A 22,184-nucleotide genomic window follows, 5' to 3' on the forward strand; every position below is an offset into this window, starting at 1 on the left:
GACCCCCTTCCTGCTGAAGTCTGGCTACGCCCCTGCTTAGAACACAATGCGAATCTTGCATAATGAGTCTAGGAACTGAGTGTGTTGCCCTTTTTGCTATTGATAGTGGATTGCCACCTTTGTTTTATACAGACTGATGAACAGAAGGACATTGTCTCTGTGCCTTATTGAATGAGCATGCTACCGGTTACATAATAAACATAGTAGATGATGGCAGACAAAGGCCTGCACGATCCATTCAGTCTGCCCAACAAAATCTATGTTGGGGAGAGGGTCAATGAGCGGGATGGAACAAACAGGAAGCTATAGTTTACTCATACTAGCATGCTATGATGGACCTAAGGGGCAGCACATCATATCAAAGCCAGCAGAGGAAAGTATTTTTAAATCAAACACAGTCCAGCTGGACTGTGAAATTTATTGCCAAAAACTGTGGTCAAGACCCCTTGCTTATTTAGCAAAGTCAGTTTAGACTATAGAATAGTTTCTGTCAGGGTTTCATGAAGAAGCTGTTTCAGAGTATAGTATTTTAGAGTTTACCGTAACAATTGTTATCAATAGAAATCAAACAAAATAAAACATGGAAAAGAAAATAAGATGATACCTTTTTTATTGGACATAACTTAATACATTTCTTGATTAGCTTTCGAAGGTTGCCCTTCTTCGTCAGATCGGAAATAAGCAAATGTGCTGACAGTGTATATAAGTGAAAACATTCAAGCATTACTATGATAGTAAAATAGATACCATTGGAGATTCTACATGGAATGTTGCTACTATTGGAGATTCTACATGGAATGTTGCTATTCCACTAGCAACATTCCATGTAGAAGGCTGCGCAGGCTTCTGTTTCTGTGAGTCTGACGTCCTGCACGTATGTGCAGGACGTCAGACTCACAGAAGCAGAAGCCTGCGCGGCCACATTGGTGATCTACAAGGGCCGACTTCTACATGGAATGTTGCTAGTGGAATAGCAACATTCCATGTAGAATCTATAGAAATCAAACAAAATAAAACATGGAAAAGAAAATAAGATGATACCTTTTTTATTGGACATAACTTAATACATTTCTTGATTAGCTTTCGAAGGTTGCCCTTCTTCCTCAGATTGGAAATAAGCAAATGAGGTAGCAGATAGTATATATATGAGAGAAACATCAAAGCATTACTTTGACAGTCTGACAGAGTGTGAATGTTATAAACCGCTTTGATAGAAATCGAGTCCACTAAACCTCTTATAGCTGAGTTCAGGAGGGGTTTGGAGAAAGTCCTGGCAGAAAACATCATAAACTGAACGGTAACTGAACACGAAAGATCCCACGGAGCAACCAACAGCAAGTCTATGAGTGGGAAATGAAGGACTGCTAGACAGACCTCAGTGGAGGAGTAGCCTAGTGGTTAGTGCAGTGGACTCTGATTCTGGGGAACTGAGTTCTATTCCCACTGCAGCTCCTTGTGACTCTGGGCAAATCACTAAACCCTACATTGCCCCTAGTACAAAATAAGTACCTGAATATATGTAAACTGCTTTGAATGTAGTTGTAAAAACCACAGAAAGGCAGTATATCAAGTCCCATTTCCCTTCATCCAATCCAATATATTTCTTAAAACCAATATTAAGATGCGACATGGCAACCGTGTTTTGGCATACAACATGCCTGCTTCAGGAGTCTGATGGTATAAAAAGGATGAAGGACATGCGCTAGGTGTAATCTACTTGGGTTTCAGCAAAGTCCCCCACAGAAGACTGAAAGAGTTGAACTTAGGACCAAAAGTGGTGAACTGGATAGGAAACTGGTTGACTGACAGGTGGCAGAGGGTTGTGGTAAATGGAATCCATGTGGAGGTCTTCAGGGGTTGGTGCTGGGGCCTATTCTGTTTAATATAGTTGTGGGAGATATTACCGAAGGGTTGGAAGGAAAGGTTTCCCTTTTTGTGGAAGACATGAAAATAGCCAATAGAGAGGATACCCTGGAGGGAGTAGAAACAATGAGAAGGGATCTCCAAACGTTAGAAGAATGGTCATTAAAATGTAATGCCTAGAAGTGTAGATTGATGCACTTGGGGTGCAGAAACCCAAAAGAGAGATACGGGATAGGAGGGGAGAGATTAGTAAGCTTGACTCAGGAGAGAGACCTTGGGGTGTTGGTGTTGGATCTAAAGGTGAAGAAACAATGTGACAAGGCGACGGCTGTGGCCAGAAGGATGCTCGGCTGCATAGAGAGGGGCATAACCAGTAGAAGAAAGGATGTGTTGATGCCCCTCTATTTGTCATTGGTGAGGTCCCACCTGGAGTATTCAGTTTTGCTAAAGATGCATTTTGCTAAAGATGTAAAAAGACTGGAAGCGGTGCAAAGAAAAGCTACGAAAATGGTATGGGATTTGCATTGCAAATCGTATGAGGAGAGACTTGCCGACCTCAACATGTATACCTTGGAGGAAAGGAGAAACGGGTGACATGATACAGAAAGGTATTAATCAGCAACCAAACCTTTTCCGGACACGGGAAGGCGGTAGAACTAGAGAACATGAATTGAGGTTGAAGGGAGGCAGACTCAGGAGTAATGACGGGAAGTAATTTTTCACAGAGATGGTAGTGGCTACATGGAATGCTCTCCTGCGGGAAGTGGTGGAGATGAAAACGGTAAAGGAATTCAAACATGCATGGGATAAACACAAAGGAATCCTGTTTAGAAGGAATGGATCCACAGAATCTTAGCGGAGGTTGGGTGGCTATTCTGGTAATTGGGAAGCAAAACCAGTGCTGGGCAGACTTCTACGGTCTACGCCCTGATCGTGACTGAATAGATATGGATGGGCTTGAGTGTAAATTTTAAGGGGCTTTGACGTGAGCTTCAGAACTTTTAGTACAAGAAGAGTGCTGGGCAGACTTCTATGGTCTGTGTGCTGAGAATGGCAAAAGACAAATCAAACTCAGATATAAAGTATCACATACCATGTAAAATGAGTTTATCTTGAGCTGACTGGATGGACCGTACAGGTCTTTATCTGCCGTCATTTACAGTCATTTCATTTACTATGATAGTGGGGACTGGAAACAATGAGTAGGTCTTTAAAAAGTCTGTGCGCGATGCACTGTCAAAGGAAAAAGCAGATTCATGTTGAAATTCTCAGTATAGCAGGGCAAACGTGACTTCCCCAATATAGTGAAAACACCATAACTCATTTTTGAATAGAGACCTGGCTGAAATGGGGCTGATGATCCAGCTGTCCCAGCAGAAAGAGTGGGAAAGTCTTTCCACAGCAATCAAGCAAGCAACAGGGTGGAGGAATGTTCCAGAGAACAACAGAAGTCACATTTTCCAAGAGCTTTATTCTCCTGACATGGTCCATGTTTTGGCTGTAATGCCTTCTTCATGGGCCATAGCTGAGGATATGTGACCACAGGTAAATTCTGAGAAAACATCTGCAAGAAAACAAATACCTGAATCCTTGGAAGTCTAAAAATGCACGTAGTGATTACAGTTTGTTTCATAGACACTTCACCGCTGTAATCACTATGTGCATTTTTATCAGTGCATTATCACTGAGGGACCCACCCCCACAATAGCCAGGTCCCCTGCAACCAGTCACAGAATCTATGACAAGACAGAACTGGTGTGTAGAGCCTGAGCTCTTTCATTAAAACTTGGGGACCATGGGTCGATTTTTATCAGACAATGGAAAAGGTGCCAATACTCAGTACCCTCAAAAAAGCCCTGATTTTTATACTTTCAAGGCTTACAACATTTGTTTTCTCTTGAAGTATTTTCTCAAAGTTACCATAGAGGCATATTTTCAAAGCACTTTGGGAGGCTAAGTTCCATAGGTTTCTATGGAACTTTGGGAGGCTAAGTGCTTTGAAAATGAGCTTGATGGTCACATATGTCACCCATGAAGAAGGCATAACAGCGGAAACGTGATTCATGTGACTTTTTAAGGAAAAGAAAGTAACCTCTTGGAAAATTTGACTTCTGTTCGTTCCTTGGAACATTCCTCCATCCGGGTTGTTGTTTGATGATCCAGCTCGACCCTGTGAAGGCTGTGTTATGCAGGAGGGAATTTTCTCCGGAGGAGTGGTCACAGATCATCCCCGCCCTCTGTGGGTGTTTCCCCACACGGCTCCGCCCCTGCCTCTCGCCAGGTCCCGTGGCTGCTGCTGTTGCTTGCTGCAGTGGGGTTGCTCCCACTTTGCCCTGGGCGCCGGCGAGCCATGGCCGCGGCTAGGGTGGATTACGTCGCTCCCTGGTGGATTTACTGGTTGCACTCTTTGCCCCATCTGGACTTCACCTTCCGGCCCGTGGATAGCAGCTTCCAGCCCGGAAATTCAAGCTACCAGCAGGTCAGTGTGTTCCGGAGACTGGCAAGTGGTAGTAGTAGCCTTGCCATGGTGTGGGGTGGGTTCAGCAGAAACTTCTCTTCTGTGGCCATCACCTTTGTTTGTGTACAGGGAGGATTTAATTCTGTTATCTGAAATTCTGCACAAACACAGACATGGGTTGTTGTTTTTTTTTTTTTTTTTTGCACACCCTGGTGGTTTACAGTGCAAGGAAATCGGTAAAATCCTGCTCGTGTATTTATCACCTCCTCTACCATGCTTGGAATTTGCACGCTGGGGAGAGGGGAATTGTGAACAATCGTGCAAAGGCGGCGGGGGGTGGAGGAAGACACTTCTGTGTTCACAGGGTGATCCCGAGGCACTCTGGTGAATGAACCACCCCACACCCGGAGTTCTTTAGGGTTTAGTCCTGTAATGCTTTCTGTAGGTGTTTAATCACGATTGATCGCCTGACCAGCAGGTCAGCTGTCCTGGAAATAGGAAAGTTGTGTGACCTGTGAGTCTACTGATGGCTGTTCTCGCCCTCCTCCTGCTTGTGTTGTCTTGAATTAATCAGATTATAAATAGGAACGTTCTTTATTGCTTGGCTTCGGGTCTACATAAACTCTACGGGTTGCCTGATAATGGGTGAGTTGGAGGAGGATATATGAGCTACTCTCGCCCATCCCCCACCTCACACAGGCTGATCTCTTCCAGGCTGATGCATTTTGTTCCTAACACTTCCATCACCCGAGGAGATTTATCAGAAATTCCTTTCGTTTCTTAAGCAAGGAGAGTTTTCATAATAGGCGGTATTATTACTATGAGGTTTGGGAGGTTTTCCATGGAGTGGGGAGGAAGCTGCAAGGGGTCAACTAAGGATGTGGAAACTCAAAAAGAAACTTACAGACCTGGTATTTTTATCTGGCATGAAATTAGCAACAGTGTCTAAATGAAGGCTGGAGTGTGTCCAGTAGAGCTATAGAAATGATAAGGACTAGTAGCACCAGCTTTTGGGAAAAGTCTCTGGGGCGATTCTGAAAAGCATCAACTGCTGAGACAGGTTTAGGGGAAATGGTAGAAGTTATTCTTTAAAAAAAAAAATTACTGGAGACAACTTTTATTTTATTTGTAGCATTTGTATCCCACGTTTTCCCAACAATTTGCAGGCTCAATGTGGCTTACATTTGCCGTAATGGCGGTTGCCATTTCCGGGTAATAGAATTACAAATGGTAATGTGTTAAGTTGTATACATACATGGTAACATACATTTAGCATAACATACATGAACAGATCATGGTATAGATATATATCATGTGCATATATATGTTAAGGATAAATTATGGTAATACATGAAAGTTCCTGAGTACGAAATTGGGTTTAGCATGGAGAGGATTCAGCTTTTACCTGTTCACTGCTCCAGGGTGCATCACTTGTCCTTAAACCTAAAATCAGATACGGAGGGTCTGGATGACATCTCTGGATCCCCCTTTATTTCTCAAGAAATTCCCACTGCGGCCCCTTATGACCTTGGGAAGTCACTTAACCCTTCATTACTCTGGGTACCAAACGTTACATTGTGAGTTCACGAGGGACAGAGAAAGTACCTGTATGTAATATGGAAAGACGATATATCAAGAATCTCCTAAACATTTAAAACAAATTAGAGAAACACTGCAAAATTAAGCCGTGGACTTTGTTGCAGGAAGATGTAGTCAAGGTAGGTAGCAAAGCTGGGCTTAAAAAGGCTTTGGACAAGTTTCTGGAGGCCAAGTCCATAAACCATTACTAGCCAGGAAGACTTGAGAAAAACCACAGCGTAAAATGCTTTTCCAAATTTCACAGCTGTTGCGACAGCGCTTCTCAAACCACAGCTTAAACCTTCACTTTAGGACTCTGGTGACTACTTGTGACCTGGATTAGCCACCGCTGGAGACTGCTGGATATGTGCTGTTTTCTTCTGGCTGAAATCAACACAGGATGGAAGAAAAAATGGTGCGAGCTCCAAACAAAGTTTATTGAGACCCAATAAACTTTGTTTGGAGCTCTCACCATTTGTTTAACACAGAAAGACAGTCCCTGCTCAGAGGAGCTTACAAACTAAAGGACAAAAATGTGTAGTCAATTAAATTGAGGCAGTCTAGATTTCCTGCATGGAGGTATAATGGTTAGGTGGTAACATTGAAGAGGTGGGCTTTGAGCAAGGCTTTGAAGATGGGCAGGGAGGGGGCCTGGAGTATGGGCTCAGGGAGTTTATTCCAGGCATGGGGTGAGGTGAGGCAGAAAGGGCGGAGTCGGGAGTTAGCAGTGGTGGAGAAGGGTACTGAGAGGAGGGATTTGTCCAGTGAGCGGAGGTTTTGGGTAGGAGCGTAAGGGGAGATGAGGTTAGAGAGGTAGTGAGGGGCTGCAGATTGAGTGCATTTGTAGGTTAGTAGGAGAAGCTTGAACTGAATGCGGCACCTGATCGGAAGCCAGTGAAGTGACTTGAGGAGAGGGGTGATATGAGTGTAACGGTCCTGGCGGAAAATAAGAGGCACAGCAGAGTTCTGAACGGATTGAAGGGGGGATAGATGGCTAAGTGGGAGGCCAGTGAGGAGTAGGTTGCAGTAGTCAAGGCGAGAGGTAATGAGAGAATGGACGAGTGTTCGAGTGGTGTGCTCGGAGAGGAAAGGGCGAATTTTGCTGATGTTATAGAGAAAGAAGCGACAGGTCTTAGCTGTCTGCTGGATATGCGCAGAGAAGGAGAGAGAGGAGTCGAAGATGACTCCGAGGTTGCAGGTAGATGAAACAGGTAGGATGAGGGTGTTATCTACTGAAATAGAAAGTGAGGGGAGAGGAGAAGTGGGTTTGGGAGGGAAGACAATAAGCTCAGTCTTGGCCATGTTCAGTTTCGGGTGGCGGTTGGACATCCAGGCACCAGTGTCGGATAAGCAGGCCGTTTTCTTCTGGTCTCCATAACCAGGCTGTCTTGCAGTGTTCCTGTCTTGCTATGCAGATTGTCAGCAGATGAGGTTGCCTGCTTTGCTTTGAAGAACCTTTTGAATAGAAACCGCAAGAGTAACTGGGCAGGAAATCTGCATTAGGCTGTTTTGACATTTCTTCTCCAGCAGTAATTTTTTTTTCTTTTTAAGGTAACAGGTCAGGGCCGGTGGAGGTCTCTGCCTTCCACTTGAGCTGCAAATGGAAGGAAAAAGGAGCAAGTTAAAAAGGTTTTGCATGATTGCACCTCTTTGAGTATCTTCTATCCACTTCTACCAAAAGTAGCTTATGTGTGCATGTGTATTTTGCAGCCCAGGGGGCCGATGCTCAAAGGTTTGCAGTAGAGTGAAACCTAGTTGCAGAAAAATTGCCATGGCACACTCAGAGTAAGGAGCTTGCAAATTAGTGCCACATTGAAATCACAGCAGTAATTGTTCTGCACTAACTTTATTTATTTATTTATTTATTTGTTTGTTTGTTTGTTTGTTTGTTACATTTGTATCCCACATTTTCCCACCTATTTGCAGGCTCAAAGTGGCTTACATAGTAATGTAAAGGTGTTCGCCAATTCCGGTTATGAACAAATACAGTAATGTTGTGGTAGAATAAGGTTCGTGTGTATAGACACCTTAGGGAATCGTAGAGAAGAAGAGTTATTATATGTCTATTATATAAGTAGCAAATTTAAAATGAACCAGGGAAAATTTGTTGCCAAAGAATGTATGAAAAGAAGTTAGCTTAGCAGGCTTTTAAGAAGGTTTGGATAAAGTCCTAAAAGAAAAGTCCATAAGCCATTATTAAGATGGACTTGGGAAAATCCACTGCATATTCTTTGTCCTGTTTCTCTGTCCTAATTAGATTGTAAACTCTGTCAAGCAGGGACTGTCTCTTTATGTCCAGTGTACAGCGCTGCGTACATCTAGTAGCGCTATAGAAATGATAAGTAGTACTAGTATATGACCTTCATAAGGAGAGTATTTTGCGGCTCCCTATAGATGAAATACTTCAAGACCTGTACATATCCATTTGGTCAACTCCTAATTCAGTTAGACCAACTAAACGAAATTCAGATAATAAATATTGAGTGTAGGAAGTTTTAGGACATGGCAAGCAACAATTGTCTCATGTTTCTTTGATAGTCAAATCTGCAATAAGGAAGAACAAAACATCTAAAGACCGTATGCCTTATTCTGATGGCAGGAACAAAAGCAGGCGCTCTTTAACACTGCACCTAATTTCTGGAAATGCCTCTGACCTGCCCATGCCCCTCCCATGATTTAAGTGTGTAAGTTATAGAATAGAGTCATAGGGCAGATTCACGTGTAACTGCTAGTTACTGCCAATTAAGTGCTTGGAATGCCCTCTCGCGGGAGGTGGTGGAGATGAAAACGGTAACGGAATTCAAAAATGCGTGGGATAAACATAAAGGAATCCTGTTCAGAAGGAAGGGATCCTCAGAAGCTTAGCGGAGATCGGGTGGCAGAGCCGGTGGTGGGAGGCGGGGCTAGTGGTTGGGAGGCGGGGCTAGTGCTGGGCAGATTTCTACGGTCTGTGCCCTGAAAATGGCAGATGCAAATCAAGGTAAGGTATACACAAAAAGTAGCATATATGAGTTTATCTTGTTGGGCAGACTGGATGGACCGGGCAGGTCTTTCCTTCCATCATCTACTATCACCAAATTAGTTAGCATGCAAATCTACAATCTGCACCCAACCTTTGGGCAATCTATACAGAATCCGTGGGTTTATGACCCATAAACTGGAAGTGCAGGTCCCTCTTCTAACTCCTAACTCCCAACCAAGTAGTTTTTGCGAAAATTACCCGAGTGAAAGCATACTTTCACTTCCTGAGCAGTGATTGGCTTAGACACTGACTGGAAAGTTGACATTGAAAACAACAAACAAACAAACAAAACAAAGCCACAGCAAGTCCCTTATCCCCAACCTCTTCCCCCAACATTAAAAAAATGCCCTGGTAGTCCAATAGCACCCCCCCCCCCCCCCCCCAGCTAGGCTAGGCATGCCCCCCTGGTAATTTTGACCTCGTGGTCTAGTGGTAACCTTCCCCCTCCCAACCTTTAGTCAGAAGCCGGACTGATGCTCACTCGCTCCTGCTTCTCCAGACTGCCGTCTTCAAAATGGGGCTTCCCTGCATCCAGGGGTGGGGTGCCTCCATTTTGAAGATGGTGGCCTGGTGAAGCAGAAGTGAGTGGGCATCACTCCTGCTTCCAGCTAAAGGTATAAGGGGTCTGTGGGGTAGGCTAGGAACCGAAGTACGAGACAGGAAAAATCCTCTATGACGACAAAACACAGCAGGCAAAAGTAGAGGCTGACCAAAGACGAATCACCTCAGGAGATATTAACCCAACAGTCTTTATTGTTATGCTTAAAAGAAGGACATGACACGGGCCGTGTTTCGACGCGCACAAGCGTCTACTTAAGGGGTCAAACAATAAACTCCCGATTTGAAGCTGTAGACCTTACCCAAATGCTGTGGCGGTCAAAGCAAACGGACAAGCTTCTTACAATGACTGTAGGAGCCAAATTCGCAAAAAAAAAAAAAAGGCTAGGAAACCATTAGACCATTGGACTAAAATTACTGCTGGGGGTGGTGGAGGACTGAACTACCAGACTATTTGTGACTGGAGGAAGGAAAAGAAAGGAGGCGGGTCACTGGACCACCAGGGCATTTTTTTAAGGTTTGGGGGGAGGGGTCCGTGGCTACCAGGCTTTTTTTTTTTTTTTTTTAACAGAAGCCTGTTCAGGGCAGGCTGGTCAGGTTGGAGAGAGAGAAGAGGTACCGCAAGACACTTCTCAACCAACCTTTCTAACACTGACCCAGACCTGGTGCTAAACCCGCCTGAGAAACTTCTCTTTTTTTTTTTTTCCCAGCGTTGCTACATGGTATCTAATGAGTGCATTTAAATGCAGTCTGTGCTAATGGTTTCAGCGCCCGCGCTAAAAGCATTAGAGCATTACGCACACATTACTGTGCATGCTAGTCTTATGCCTTTAACGCTGGCAATAGCTTTCGAGCATTGGCTGTCAGGGGCAGGAAGTGTAGGTGCTTCACTGTATGAATAATAAATTGATGTTTGGGAGCTGTGCATTCAGGCTTAAGGTCAGCCACTTTTCAGGCCTTGTGCGCATAAATGGAGAAATCTATTAGACAGGAAAGCTCCGTAAGTGCATTGCTCCCTATAAATGGAAACAAGATTATATCAAAGGTCTACACAGCATTATAATTAAACAGAGAACAAGGAAACGGATAAAATAAAATCGTGCTTAGTGGCTATGTCACGGAGTACACATTGTGTGTCCCCTTCTGCAGGTGGAGCAGGGTGGGAGCATGCATTGGGTGCCCCTTCCTCTCTTTAGGTTTGTACAGTGCAGAGATGCCAAGTTACCCAGTTCCAGGCTGGAGATTTATTCCCAGTTCTGATTTTGAACTTCTATCCCAAAGCAGTGTGAGATAGGTAGTGGCAGATTCTGCCCATTGAAATCAGTGGTTGGGAGAAATGCAGCAGGATGGGGTGAACATAAGAATACCATACTGGGTCAGACCAATGGTCCATCTAGCCCAGTATCCCGCTTCCAAGAGTGGCCTGTCCAAGTCATAAGTACCTGGCAGAATCCCACAGGGTAGGAACAATCCATGCTACCAATTCCAGGGCAAGCAGTGGCTTCCCCCATGTCCACCTCAATAACAGACTATGGACTTTTCCTCCAGAAACTTGTCCAAACTTGTTTTTTATACCTAGATGCACTAACCGCTATTACCACATCCTCCGGCGTCTAAGTTCCAGAGCGTAACTATTCTTTGCGTGAAAAATTATTTCCTCCTATTTGTGTTAAAAGTATTTCTATGTAACTTCCTTGAGTGTCCTCTGGTCTTTGTACTTTTTGAAAGAGTGAAAAATCGATTCACTTCTACTCATTCTACACCAGTCGGGATTTTGTAGACGTCCATCATATCTCCCCTCATCCGTCTCTTTACCAAACCGAACAGCCCTAACCTCTTTAGCCTTTCCTTATACAGGAGGAGTTCCACCCCCTTTATCATTTTGGCCACTCGTCTTTGAACCTTTTCTAATTCTGCTATATCTTTTTTTGAGATACGGCGACCAGAATTGAACGCAATACTTAAGGTGAGGTTGCACCATGGAGTGATACAGAGGCATTGTAATATTTATGGTCTTATTTTGCATCCCTTTCCTAATAATTCCTTCCATCCTGTTTGGTTTTTTTGTCCACTGCTTCACACTGGGCAGAAAATGTCAGTGTATTGTCTACAATGAAACCTAGATCTGTTTCTTGTGCAGACTCCTAAGGTGGACCCCAGCCAGTGGTGTGCTGGAGCGGGCTTTCACGGGCTTGCGAGAGCCATTTGTTAAGTTTTTAAGAATTTTGGGAGCCGGTTGTTAAAGTAGGCCTCCCCATAGCTACTTTAACAACTGACTCCCAAAATGTGGGCTTGGGCCCCCTCCTGAATTCTCTTTTACTTTGCTGGCAGTGATGCTGGCCCCACCAGCCAAGTAAATAGACTGCTGCTGCTCCCTGCTCCTTGTTTCTGACTCTGAGCATCAGGCTGGGACTTTTCATGCAAGCGCAAGAAGGTTCCATCATGCCGCTCAGAGCCAGAAACAAGCAGCAGAGAATGGTGGCAGTCCATTTATTGGCTGGTGGGGCTCGGCAAAGGTATGCCTAGCGTGCCCGCACAAGGGAGGGGAGAGAGAGGCATGTATTTCCCCCCCCCCCCCCCCCCCAAATTTCAGGGCCTGTTGTTAAAAATTTACCAGCACACCCCTGACCCCAGCATCAGGTAACTATGATTTGGATTATTCTTTCCAGTGTGCATCACTTTGCATTTGCCCACATTAAATTTTATCTGGTCAGAAATCCAAGGCTATTCCAAAATCTCCAGCCTGGAACTGGGTAACTTGGCATCCGGGTGGGGCTATGATAGTCCAGTGGTACTGTTATTTTAATTCTGCAGTAAACAGCTGCCTTTTGGCGTGTTTGAGAACTGCTGTTGCAACAGGTGCGAAATTTGGAAAAAGTATTTTGAAGCACTGCCATTGCCTTGTCCTTCTCCACAGCTCCTCTGTGTGTTGGGGTGTTATGGTGGCCCATCTGAAGCCTTCACCGCTCTTATTCCAAAACGGAAGGGCCACTCTAAAAGCTTATTTAAGTAGAAATAAAAAGCAGAGAATGGATAAGGTTTCTGGGGAAAATTTATGAACAGAGTCCTAGTCGTCTGTTTTCAGAAACAGTGAATTCACTAACTGGCAGTTGAGCCCTCAGGGAAATAATTACACAGTTCATTAAGAAAAGTGGACAAGCAGCTGGCCTAAATCCTAGAGATTGTGAGTACAGCCCTGGAGAAAATCACAGATCTCCCCTATTTAATCGGAACTCAAGTGTAATTTCCAAGGAGTGGAGCAAGCACTGGTTCTGAACCCATAAGAGTAGCCATACTGGGTCAGACCAGTGGTCCATCTACCCCAGTATCCTGTTGTCCAAACAGTGGCCAAGACAGGTCACAAGTATCTGGCAGAAACCTAAATTGTGGCAACATTCTAGAACCTCAAAGAGTAACAAAATTCCAGAATCATAATGAATAGCAAGATTCCATGAAGAATCTCAAAGAATAGCAAGATTCTGGAATCCTAAAGAGTGACAAGGTTCCATGCAGAATCTCAAAGAGTAGCAACATTCCATGTAGAACCCCAAAGAATAGCAAGATTCTGGAATCCTAAAGAGTAACAAGATTCCATGCAGAAACTCAAAGAGTAGCAACATTCCATACTACAAATCCCAGGGCAAGCAGTTGCTTCCCAAGTCTGTCTCAATAGCAGACTACAGACTTTTCCTCCAGGAATTTGTCCAAACCTTTTTTAAACCCAGATACACTAACCACAGTTACCATCTCCTCCGGCAAAGAGTTCCAGAGCTTAATTATTCATTGAGTAAATATTTCCTCCTATTTGTTTTAAAAGTATTTCCATGTAACTTTCTCAAGTGCCCCTAGTCTTTGTCCTTTTGGAACGAGTAATAAGATCGATTTTACTTCTACTCAGTCATCGGACACACCCACACAGTCAAGTTTTCACGATATCTACTATGCATATGAGAGATTTGCATGCACTGCCTGCTTGGTTCCAGATCTGTGTCACACATATAAGTGGATGAGATTTGATATACTGCCTCAATGTGGTTACAATCAAAGCGGTTTACATAGTATAGAAAGGTACTTATTTTGTACCTGGGACGGTGAAGGGTTAAGTGACATGCCCAGAGTCCATGGAGCTGCAGTGGGAATTGAACGTAGTTCTCCTGGTTCTCAGGCCACTGCACTAACCACTAGGCTGCTCCTCCACTCATGCATTGTGGATATCCAGAAAACCCAACTGCCTGGGTGCGACCCAGGGATACACTGGTTAGATATCAGGGAAGCTTAGTTCAAATCCTGCTGTTGATGGGGGGGGGGGGGGGGAGGGGGGCAGGCACCAGGGGAGTGCCTGTTTCCCCAAATGGACTTCCTCCGGCACCTATTCTTTACGTGATCTGTCTCATTTATAACATGCGCCGTCGGAAGTCCACTCTTTGGACTTGGGGAAAGTCCACTATTTCTGGGATAAGCAGTAAAGAATGTTTTTTGGGATCTTGCCAGGCATTTGTGACCTGGATTGGCCACTGATGAAACAGGATGCTGGGCTTGATGGACCTTTGGTCTGTCCCAGTATGGCAATACTTATGTGCTTGGGATTCTGAATGGAATCTTGCTATTCTTTGGGATTCTACATGGAATGTTGCTACTCTTTGAGATTCTGCATGGAATCTTGTCACTCTTTAGGATTCCAGAATCTTGCTACTCTTTGGGGTTCTACATGGAATGTTGCTACTCTTTGGGTTTCTCCCAGGTACTTGTGACCTGGATTGGCCACTGTCCCAGTATGGCAACGCTTATGTACTTTGCTCCCCCACCGCCTTCAACCTGGCTACGCTTCAGCCTTGTGATCTTGAATCAAGACACTTAAACAGATTGTGAGCCCACTAGGGACTAGTTTTCCTGAATATACCTCTCCTTGAGCTACTACTGGAAAAGGTGGGAACTAAATTCCAATAAATTTCCATGAGTGGGAAAGCGCAGGGTACAAATGTAACAAAAAAAAAAAGTTGTTTTATCAGCTTTTGATATCATTCATCATTGCCGCCTGATTCAGAGGTTAGAATTTATGGGAATCCAGGGGTAAGTTTTGAAATGATTTAAGTCATTTCATAGTGATAGATTTTTTTTTCTAGTGGAGGTGGAGCGGGATAGTTCTTGAGTTAAGGTAGTCTCCGGGCTCTGCTTTATTCCCGGTACTTTTTAACATTTATATGCTTTCTCTTTGTAAATTGCTGTCAGGCTTGGGACTATTTTAGAAGATCTCTGCTGACAACGTTCAATTTTTTTTATACCAATTTCTGGTTCTTTGGAGAAATCTTTAGACTTCCTGCGGCTGTGTTTACATACTGTTAATTCTTGGATGAACGCCAATAGAATGAAACTGAATGTATCAAAAGCACGGTTTTTGGCTCTGTCTTAATCCTCTCTGATGGGAGTTCCCGATTGAGTTTAAGATAGGTGGAAATACTGTTCAAACTTTGCTTGAGATTAAGTATTTGGGGTTTATATTAGATTCTACCCTGTTATTTTAGTCTCATATTAAAATATTGGTGAAAAAGATTTTTTTTATAAGCTGAAAATGTTGTGTAGACTGAAGGTTCTGCTTTCGAGTTTGAATTTCAGGACAATGGTACAATCGCTTGTGGTCCCTTTATTTGACTACTGTAATCTGTTATTCTTGGGTTTTACCTCGCTATCTGTTGAAACCTTTGCAGCTGGCCCAGAATGCCTCAGCCCGTTTAATTTCAGGGGTTTCTAGATTTACATATAGTAACATAGTAAATGACGACGGATAAAAACCTGTACGGTCCATCCAATCTGCCCAACAAATTTCATCACATTTCTCCGGTTTTGTATGGATTACACCGGTTACCGGTGAAGTGGAGAGTTCAGTTGAAGGCTTTGACTTTGATTTACAGTTGTAAAGGGTGAGCTCCCTATTCCTTTAGCCTCGGCTTTAAGAATTTACTGTCCACCACGACCGCTTAGATCTGCTGATAAACTGTTATTTATTGTTCCTTCTTATAAACGGGTTAAATTGGAGGATATCGGATCCAAAACATTTTATATTGAAGGTTCCCGTTTGTGGAATGAGTTACCCATTGAATTAAGAAAGGCTGAGAACAGTGGCGTACCAAGGTGGGGGCGGTCCGCCCCGGGTGCACGCCTCTGGGGGGGTGCCGCGGCGCGCGCCTGCTGTGAGAGTTTGCTAACTTCTCTCATTCGCTGCAGCTCCCTCTGCCCCGGAACAGGTTACTTCCTGTCCCGGGGCAGAGGGAGCTGCAGCGAACGAGCAAAGTTAGTAAACTCGCAGCAGGCACGCGCTGCGGCACCCCCCCCCCCCAGCGGCATGCACCCGGGGGGGGGCTCTTTTGCGGGGGGGGGGTGGGGGTCTTTCGCTGGGGGGGTGGGGCGCCGCCCCGGGTGTCCGCCTCCCTAGGAACACCACTGGCTGAGAATTATTTGCAATTTAGAAATTTGCTTCAGGGTTATCTTTTTTCTCAGGCTAATAGTTGATTTTATTTATTTATTTATTGCATTTGTATCCCACATTTTCCCACCTTTTTGCAGGCTCAATGTGGCTTACAATACATCATGAATTGTGGAAATTTGTAGGAAAGTATACATTTAGTATTGCGAAAGGATCTTGGATAGCGTGATGATAATAAAACATGATCATATTATAACACATAATAGAGTAGGATAGTTCTGGTTACATGTGGAAGAGTTCACATGTGTTGATCGTTGTGGTATGTTTTGTCAAAGAGGTGGGTCTTCAGTAATTTGCGGATGTTACTCGATTGGGGAACTGTTTGTGTTACTTTCTTGTTTTTGTATGGAAGACTTTGTCCTTGTTTAATTTTACTACGGATGTGATGTTTCTAAACCGCCTAAATATTTTATCGAGCAGTCTCTGTGTTATAAATAAACCAGCCCTGTTAAAAGTTTTCATCTCAAAATCGGCATCAAGAGCCAGTAGATTAGCTTTGCTGTTCTTGTGTGAAAAGAATATTGAGGGGAGCTTCGATCTCTTTAAAAAGCAATTGAAGGCGTTTCTGTTCATTCAGGCATATGGTGGAGATTAACACTGACATGAGAATGGATTCCCGTTTTGTTGGGGTTAAGAGAGGACAAGCACTTGTCGAGACATATGGCACATTGTAATTGTGATCTACTGGGAATAGAGTTTTGTATTATTGGAGTGAACTTATGTTTGGATTTTGAGTATTTGTAGCAGTGGCGTAGCTAAGGGTGGGCCCGGATGGGCCCAGGCCCCCACCCACTTTGGGCTCAGACCCACCCAGTAGCACCATACCTATGATGTGGCTCGCAGGGATCCCCAAGCCTCACCAGCCGAAAATTCCTAACAACTGTCCCTCCTGCATACCTTGTAAATAGCAGATCTTCGCCTGCAGCGAGCATCGGCTGATACGTACTGTTCGCACAAGCCCCACGACCTTCCCTCTGATGTATTCCTGCCTATGTGGAAACAGGAAGTTGCATCAGAGGGAAGGCTGTGGGGCCAACATGAAAGTACGTATTAGGTGCTGCTTGTTGGTGAAAATCTACTATTTAAAAAGTATGTGGGAGAGGGGGGGATGCTTGAAAGACCATATGGCATGCAGGCAAGACAGAGAGAGACCAAATCACTTGTGGGACAGGGTGGGGTTCTTCTGCCCACCCATCTTGGGCCCAGGCCCACCCACAATTGGGTGTCTGGCAACACCCCTGATTTGTAGTACTCTATGTATGTTGATGGTGTTTTATGGTAAATGTTTTAGTTGTAATTTGCTGAGATCATGTGGAATGTATTTACTTTTTAAATAAATGAAATTAAAAAAAAATAAATATTAACGTGACTTTTTATTAAATAGCTGTGTCTCATCTTGATTGTTACACCAGCTGGTGAACATTGGGAGGGGAGCAAGTAGTGATTGGTTCTAGAAAATGTTTTGTATCTGGGGCTCTTTGTGCTTCTGAAACTCACCCTGTTCTTCAATTTTTGCTTTCTTTTATTTTTATTTTCTTTTATTTATTTTAGTTACATTTGTACCCTGTGTTTTCCTACTCATGGCAGGCTCAATGCGGCTTACATATACAGGTACTTATTTGTACCTGGGGCAATGGAGGGTTAAGTGACTTGCCCAGAGTCACAAGGAGCTGCCCGTGCCTGAAGTGTTTATCTTTTGGGCAGACTGGATGTACCATACAGGTCTTTATCTGCCGTCATTTACTATGTTACTCTTTGGGGTTCTACATGGAATGTTGCTACTAATTGGGATTCCGGAATCTTGTAACTCTTTAGGATTCCAGAATCTTCAGAACTTTTAGTACAGGAACAGTGCTGGGCAGACTTCTACGGTCTGTGCCCTGAGAATGGCAAGGACAAATCAAACTCAGGCATAAAGTATCACATACCATGTAAAATGAGTTTATTTATTTTTATTGTTTTTATTTTTGTTACATTTGTACCCCACGCTTTCCCACTCACGGCAGGCTCAATGCGGCTTACAGGTACTTATTTGTACCTGGGGCAATGGAGGGTTAAGTGACTTGCCCAGAGTCACAAGGAGCTGCCTGTGCCTGAAGTGGGAATCAAATTCAGTTCCTCAGGACCAAAGTCCACCACCCTAACCACTAGGCCACTCCTCCACTGTTGCTACTATTTGAGATTCTACATGGAATGTTGCTAGTGGAATAGCAACATTCCATGTAGAATCTCCAATAGTATCTATTTTATTTTTGTTATATTTGTACCCTGCGCTTTCCCACTCATGGCAGGCTCAATGCGGCTTACATGGGGCAATGGAGGGTTCAGTGACTTGCCCAGAGTCACAAGGAGCTGCCTGTGCCTGAAGTGGGAAATCAAAATCAGTTCCCCAGGACCAAAGTCCACCACCCTAACCACTAGGCCACTCCTCCACTCTTATTCTAATTGAGAAAGGCCAGGTCTAGGAATCTGGTAGGTTCTGAGACCTCTCTGATCTCGGAGTGTGTCCTCCCTGCTGATCCTAATTCCGCTGTCTGTGCAGCCAGAAGGGACTTTTTCTCTCATGAGAACGCTCTCCATAGCCAGCGCTGAGCTAATGGTTGGCGTTGACCCAGACGTGATATTTCTGCATATCTGCTGTGTGCTAAGGGATTTTCAGCTGCAGGAAATGGGCCGGTGTCCAGCCCCGATAAATCCTAGCCATTATACCCCCCCCCCCCACCCTCAGTGTATCTAATTACTTCCTCTGGAAAACAAGAATCTATGTGGGAAAGGAGATCTATAGGAAGCGATGCAACAGCTGTCTGGGATTACAGACTGTGCAGCTGCTAACAGCTGTCCAGAAGTGCCCTGGGATACATTTTAGAGCTCCGTACTTTAGGTCAGTGATTCTCAAACCTGTCCTGGGGGACCACCCGCCACACAGGTTTTCAGAATATGCTTTATGAATATGCATAGGAGAGATTTGCATATAATGGAGGTGACAGTTATGTGTGGTGGGTGGTCCCCCAGGATAGGTGATAGAAAGGTACCCTAGAGTGCTCCTCAACATGGGACACACCTGGCCCAGTGGCGTACCAAGGGGGCGGGGGCAGTCCGCCCCAGGTGCACCCGGGGGGGGGGGGGTCTTTCGCGGAGGGGGGGTGTCCTTTCACCGGGGGGTGGGGTCGCACTGCATCCGGTGGGGCGCTGCACCGGGGGGGCGGGGTGCATCGGCAATCCGCCCCAGGTGTCCAGCCCCCCCCTAGGAACGCCACAGACCTGGCCAGTTAGCTTATTAGGATATTCACTCTGCAAATGCATGAGAGAGATTTGCATGCACTGCCTTCTTAGTATGCAACTCTCTGTCTCATGCATAGTCATTATGGGTATCCTGAAAACCTGATCAGTTGGGTGTGCTCTAAGGCATAAGTGCCAACTTTTCAGAATTATTGGGGGTGCTAAACCCAATGGCAATAGCCCCTCCCTGGGCATATACAAGGAATTCTCTCAATATTGGGGGTGCTCAAGCACCCACTGAGCTGGCTTCTATGCTCTGAGGACTTTGTGAGAAATCTATCGGGATGAGGTGTTTGTCATAAAATTGTAAGAATGAGCCATTGGGAAATGGGGATCTTTTTTTTCAGCCATTTGAGAAGGTATTGGTTTTGTATGGGAGGAAGTGTATGCAGTGCCGTAGCGAGGGCGGCTGACACCCGGGGCGGGTCGCTGCTGCGCACCCCCCCCCCCCCCACGGAGCGCATTCATACTTATATTAGGAAGCGAGGGGCGGGCGAGAGGGCCGATCCGCCCCCGACTGCACGTCACTGGGAGCTGCGTTGGCTCCGCTGGTTCCCTGCTCTCTCTGCCCTGGAACAGGAAGTAACCTGTTCCGGGGCACAGGGAGCAGGGAACCAGCAGAGCCGACACCCCCCCCAGCGGCGTGCACCTGGAGCAGACCGCCCCACCGCCCCCCCCTTCCTACGCCACTGAGTGTATGGCCACACAGTGTTGAATCAATTGGGTGTCGGACTCGATGCTCACCCTGTCACATCATTTTGCATATCCAAGAAGGGGACAGACTACTCTGTCCCCAGGTCTGGCATATGATGGCTAGCTGTGGGAAAGAGGAGTCCCACAAATGGAAAGTCAGTAAGTGAATGGAGAAGGTTTAAGCTCTTAACATTTACATGGCGTACACCTCTTCCAGTAAATGGTCACAGGAGTCAGTGGGCTGCTGTATCTAATGGGCCATAATAGGCTGAAGGCATTCCTCACATCCAGGCTATTACGAGGAAAGCTTTTCACGGTGCCAGCAAATGCCGTGTGAAGAGGCATCTCTGAGCATTATTACAGAGCGATTCTGCCCCTACTCCTCAGGATACTTCATCCTAAGTCACCCAGAGCAAACCAGCTGACTTCTCAAGACGTGTTCAGACGAAGAAGCCCTAATGGGAAGAAAGGGGACTTAAAAACATGTCCTAAATCTCTCGCTTGTGCAGCGTCCCAAAAACACGAGAACAAATACAGACAGGCCTGATTTAAAACACGCGTGGGATAAACATAAAGGAATCCTGTTCAGAAGGAATGGATCCTAAGGAGCTTAGCCGAGATTGGGTGGCAGAGTCGGTGGCGGGAGGCGGGGATAGTGCTGGGCAGACTTATACAGTCTGTGCCAGGGCTGGTGGTTGGAAGGCGGGGATAGTGCTGGGCAGACTTATACGGTCTGTGCCAGAGCCGGTGGTGGGAGGCGGGGCTGGTGGTTGGGAGGCGGGGATAGTGCAGGGCAGACTTACACGGTCTGTGCCCTGAAAAGGACAGGTACAAATCAAGGTAAGGTATACACAAAAAGTAGCACATATGAGTTTATCTTGTTGGGCAGACTGGATGGACCGTGCAGGTCTTTTTCTGCTGTCATTTACTATGTTTACTATCTAGTTGTACCCTGTTTCCCCGAAAGTAAGACATCCCCCGAAAATAAGACCTAGTAGAGGTTTTCCTGAATTGGTAGATATAAGGCCTCCCCCGAAAGTAAGAACTAGCAAATTTGTATTTGAAAGCAGGGCCGCCGAGAGCCAGACAAGGCCGCCCCCGGGCCGCCCCCCCACCCGAGGTCGCCGGGCCCCCCCTCCGTCGCTCCCGGAACTAACCTTAAACGCCTCCTTTCACCTTCGCAGCAAGCAGCAGCAGGGCAGACCTCGCCTTCCTTCCGTGCCCCGCCCTCGCGGATGTTACGTCAGGCAAGGGCGGGACACGGAAGGAAGGAGTGGCCTGCTCTGCTGCTGCTTGCTGCGAAGGTGAAAGGAGGCGTTTAAGGTTAGTTCCGGGAGCGACGGAGGGCGGGCGGGCCAACCCCGATGCTTCCCCGAAAAATAAGACAGCCCCTGAAAATAAGACCTAGCGCATTTTGGGGGGCAAAAATTAATATAAGACAGTGTCTTATTTTCGGGGAAACACAGTAGAGAGGCCATTTGATTAAGACTGAGCAGACATTATCTGGAATGTGTCTTCATCTTGGTGATGGAGTGAAACAATTGCTCTGTTCATCATGGCATTTTGTTTTCTTCCCCTCCTCTGGGAAGGTATTGCAGATGTTCACCACCCCTTTCCATGGAGACGACATTCCTACCTTCAGAGTTTCATATTGTGAACCTAGTTCCAGAGCTTTGTGTTGAAAAAGATTTGCTACTCGTGCACGTCAGGCATGATGGTGATAATCTGTTCTGTTGTTCCCGTCTTCTCTTTCCTCTAGAGAATATATAGTTAGGGCCTTAAATCTCATCTCATAAGGTTTATTTATTTATTTGTTACATTTGTATCCCACATTTTCCCACCTATTTGCAGGCTCAATGTGGCTTACATAGGACCGGAGTGGCGTTTGCAGACTCCGGTGTGAACAAATACAAGTGATGTTATGGTAAGATCGTGTTCGTGTGGCATAGCCACATTAAGGAATCGTTCATTGGGAGGGTTGTGTTATGTCCATTACGTATTTCGATTTTTGTTGCAGGGATCCGTTGTCCAAGTTGGATCGGTAGGGTATGCCTTTTTAAACAGATGAGTTTTTAGTGATTTCCTGAAGTTTAGGAGGTCATACGTCGTTTTCACGGTCTTTGGTAGTGCGTTCCACAGTTGCGTGCATATGTAGGAAAAGCTGGATGCGTAAGTTGATTTGTATTTAAGTCCTAAGCAGCTTGGATAGTGTATGTTTAGGTATGTCCGTGATGATTCGGATGTGTTTCTAG

At 45.3% G+C, this 22,184-nt stretch overlaps 1 protein-coding gene across 1 annotated transcript in view; it reads left to right on the forward strand.

Annotated features, from left to right (window-relative positions):
• Positions 1-4,145: 4,145 nt before the first annotated feature.
• Positions 4,146-22,184, forward strand: part of TTYH2 (tweety family member 2) — an 87,375-nt gene continuing 69,336 nt past the window's right edge. Inside the window, exon 1 of the mRNA XM_030208547.1 lies at positions 4,146-4,342. Coding sequence (XP_030064407.1) covers positions 4,214-4,342 — 129 coding nt within the window. The 5' untranslated portion in view covers positions 4,146-4,213. The remainder of the gene's footprint in view (positions 4,343-22,184) is intronic.

The sequence above is a fragment of the Microcaecilia unicolor genome, chromosome 6 (assembly GCF_901765095.1).
Source record: "Microcaecilia unicolor chromosome 6, aMicUni1.1, whole genome shotgun sequence".
NCBI lineage: Eukaryota > Metazoa > Chordata > Amphibia > Gymnophiona > Siphonopidae > Microcaecilia > Microcaecilia unicolor.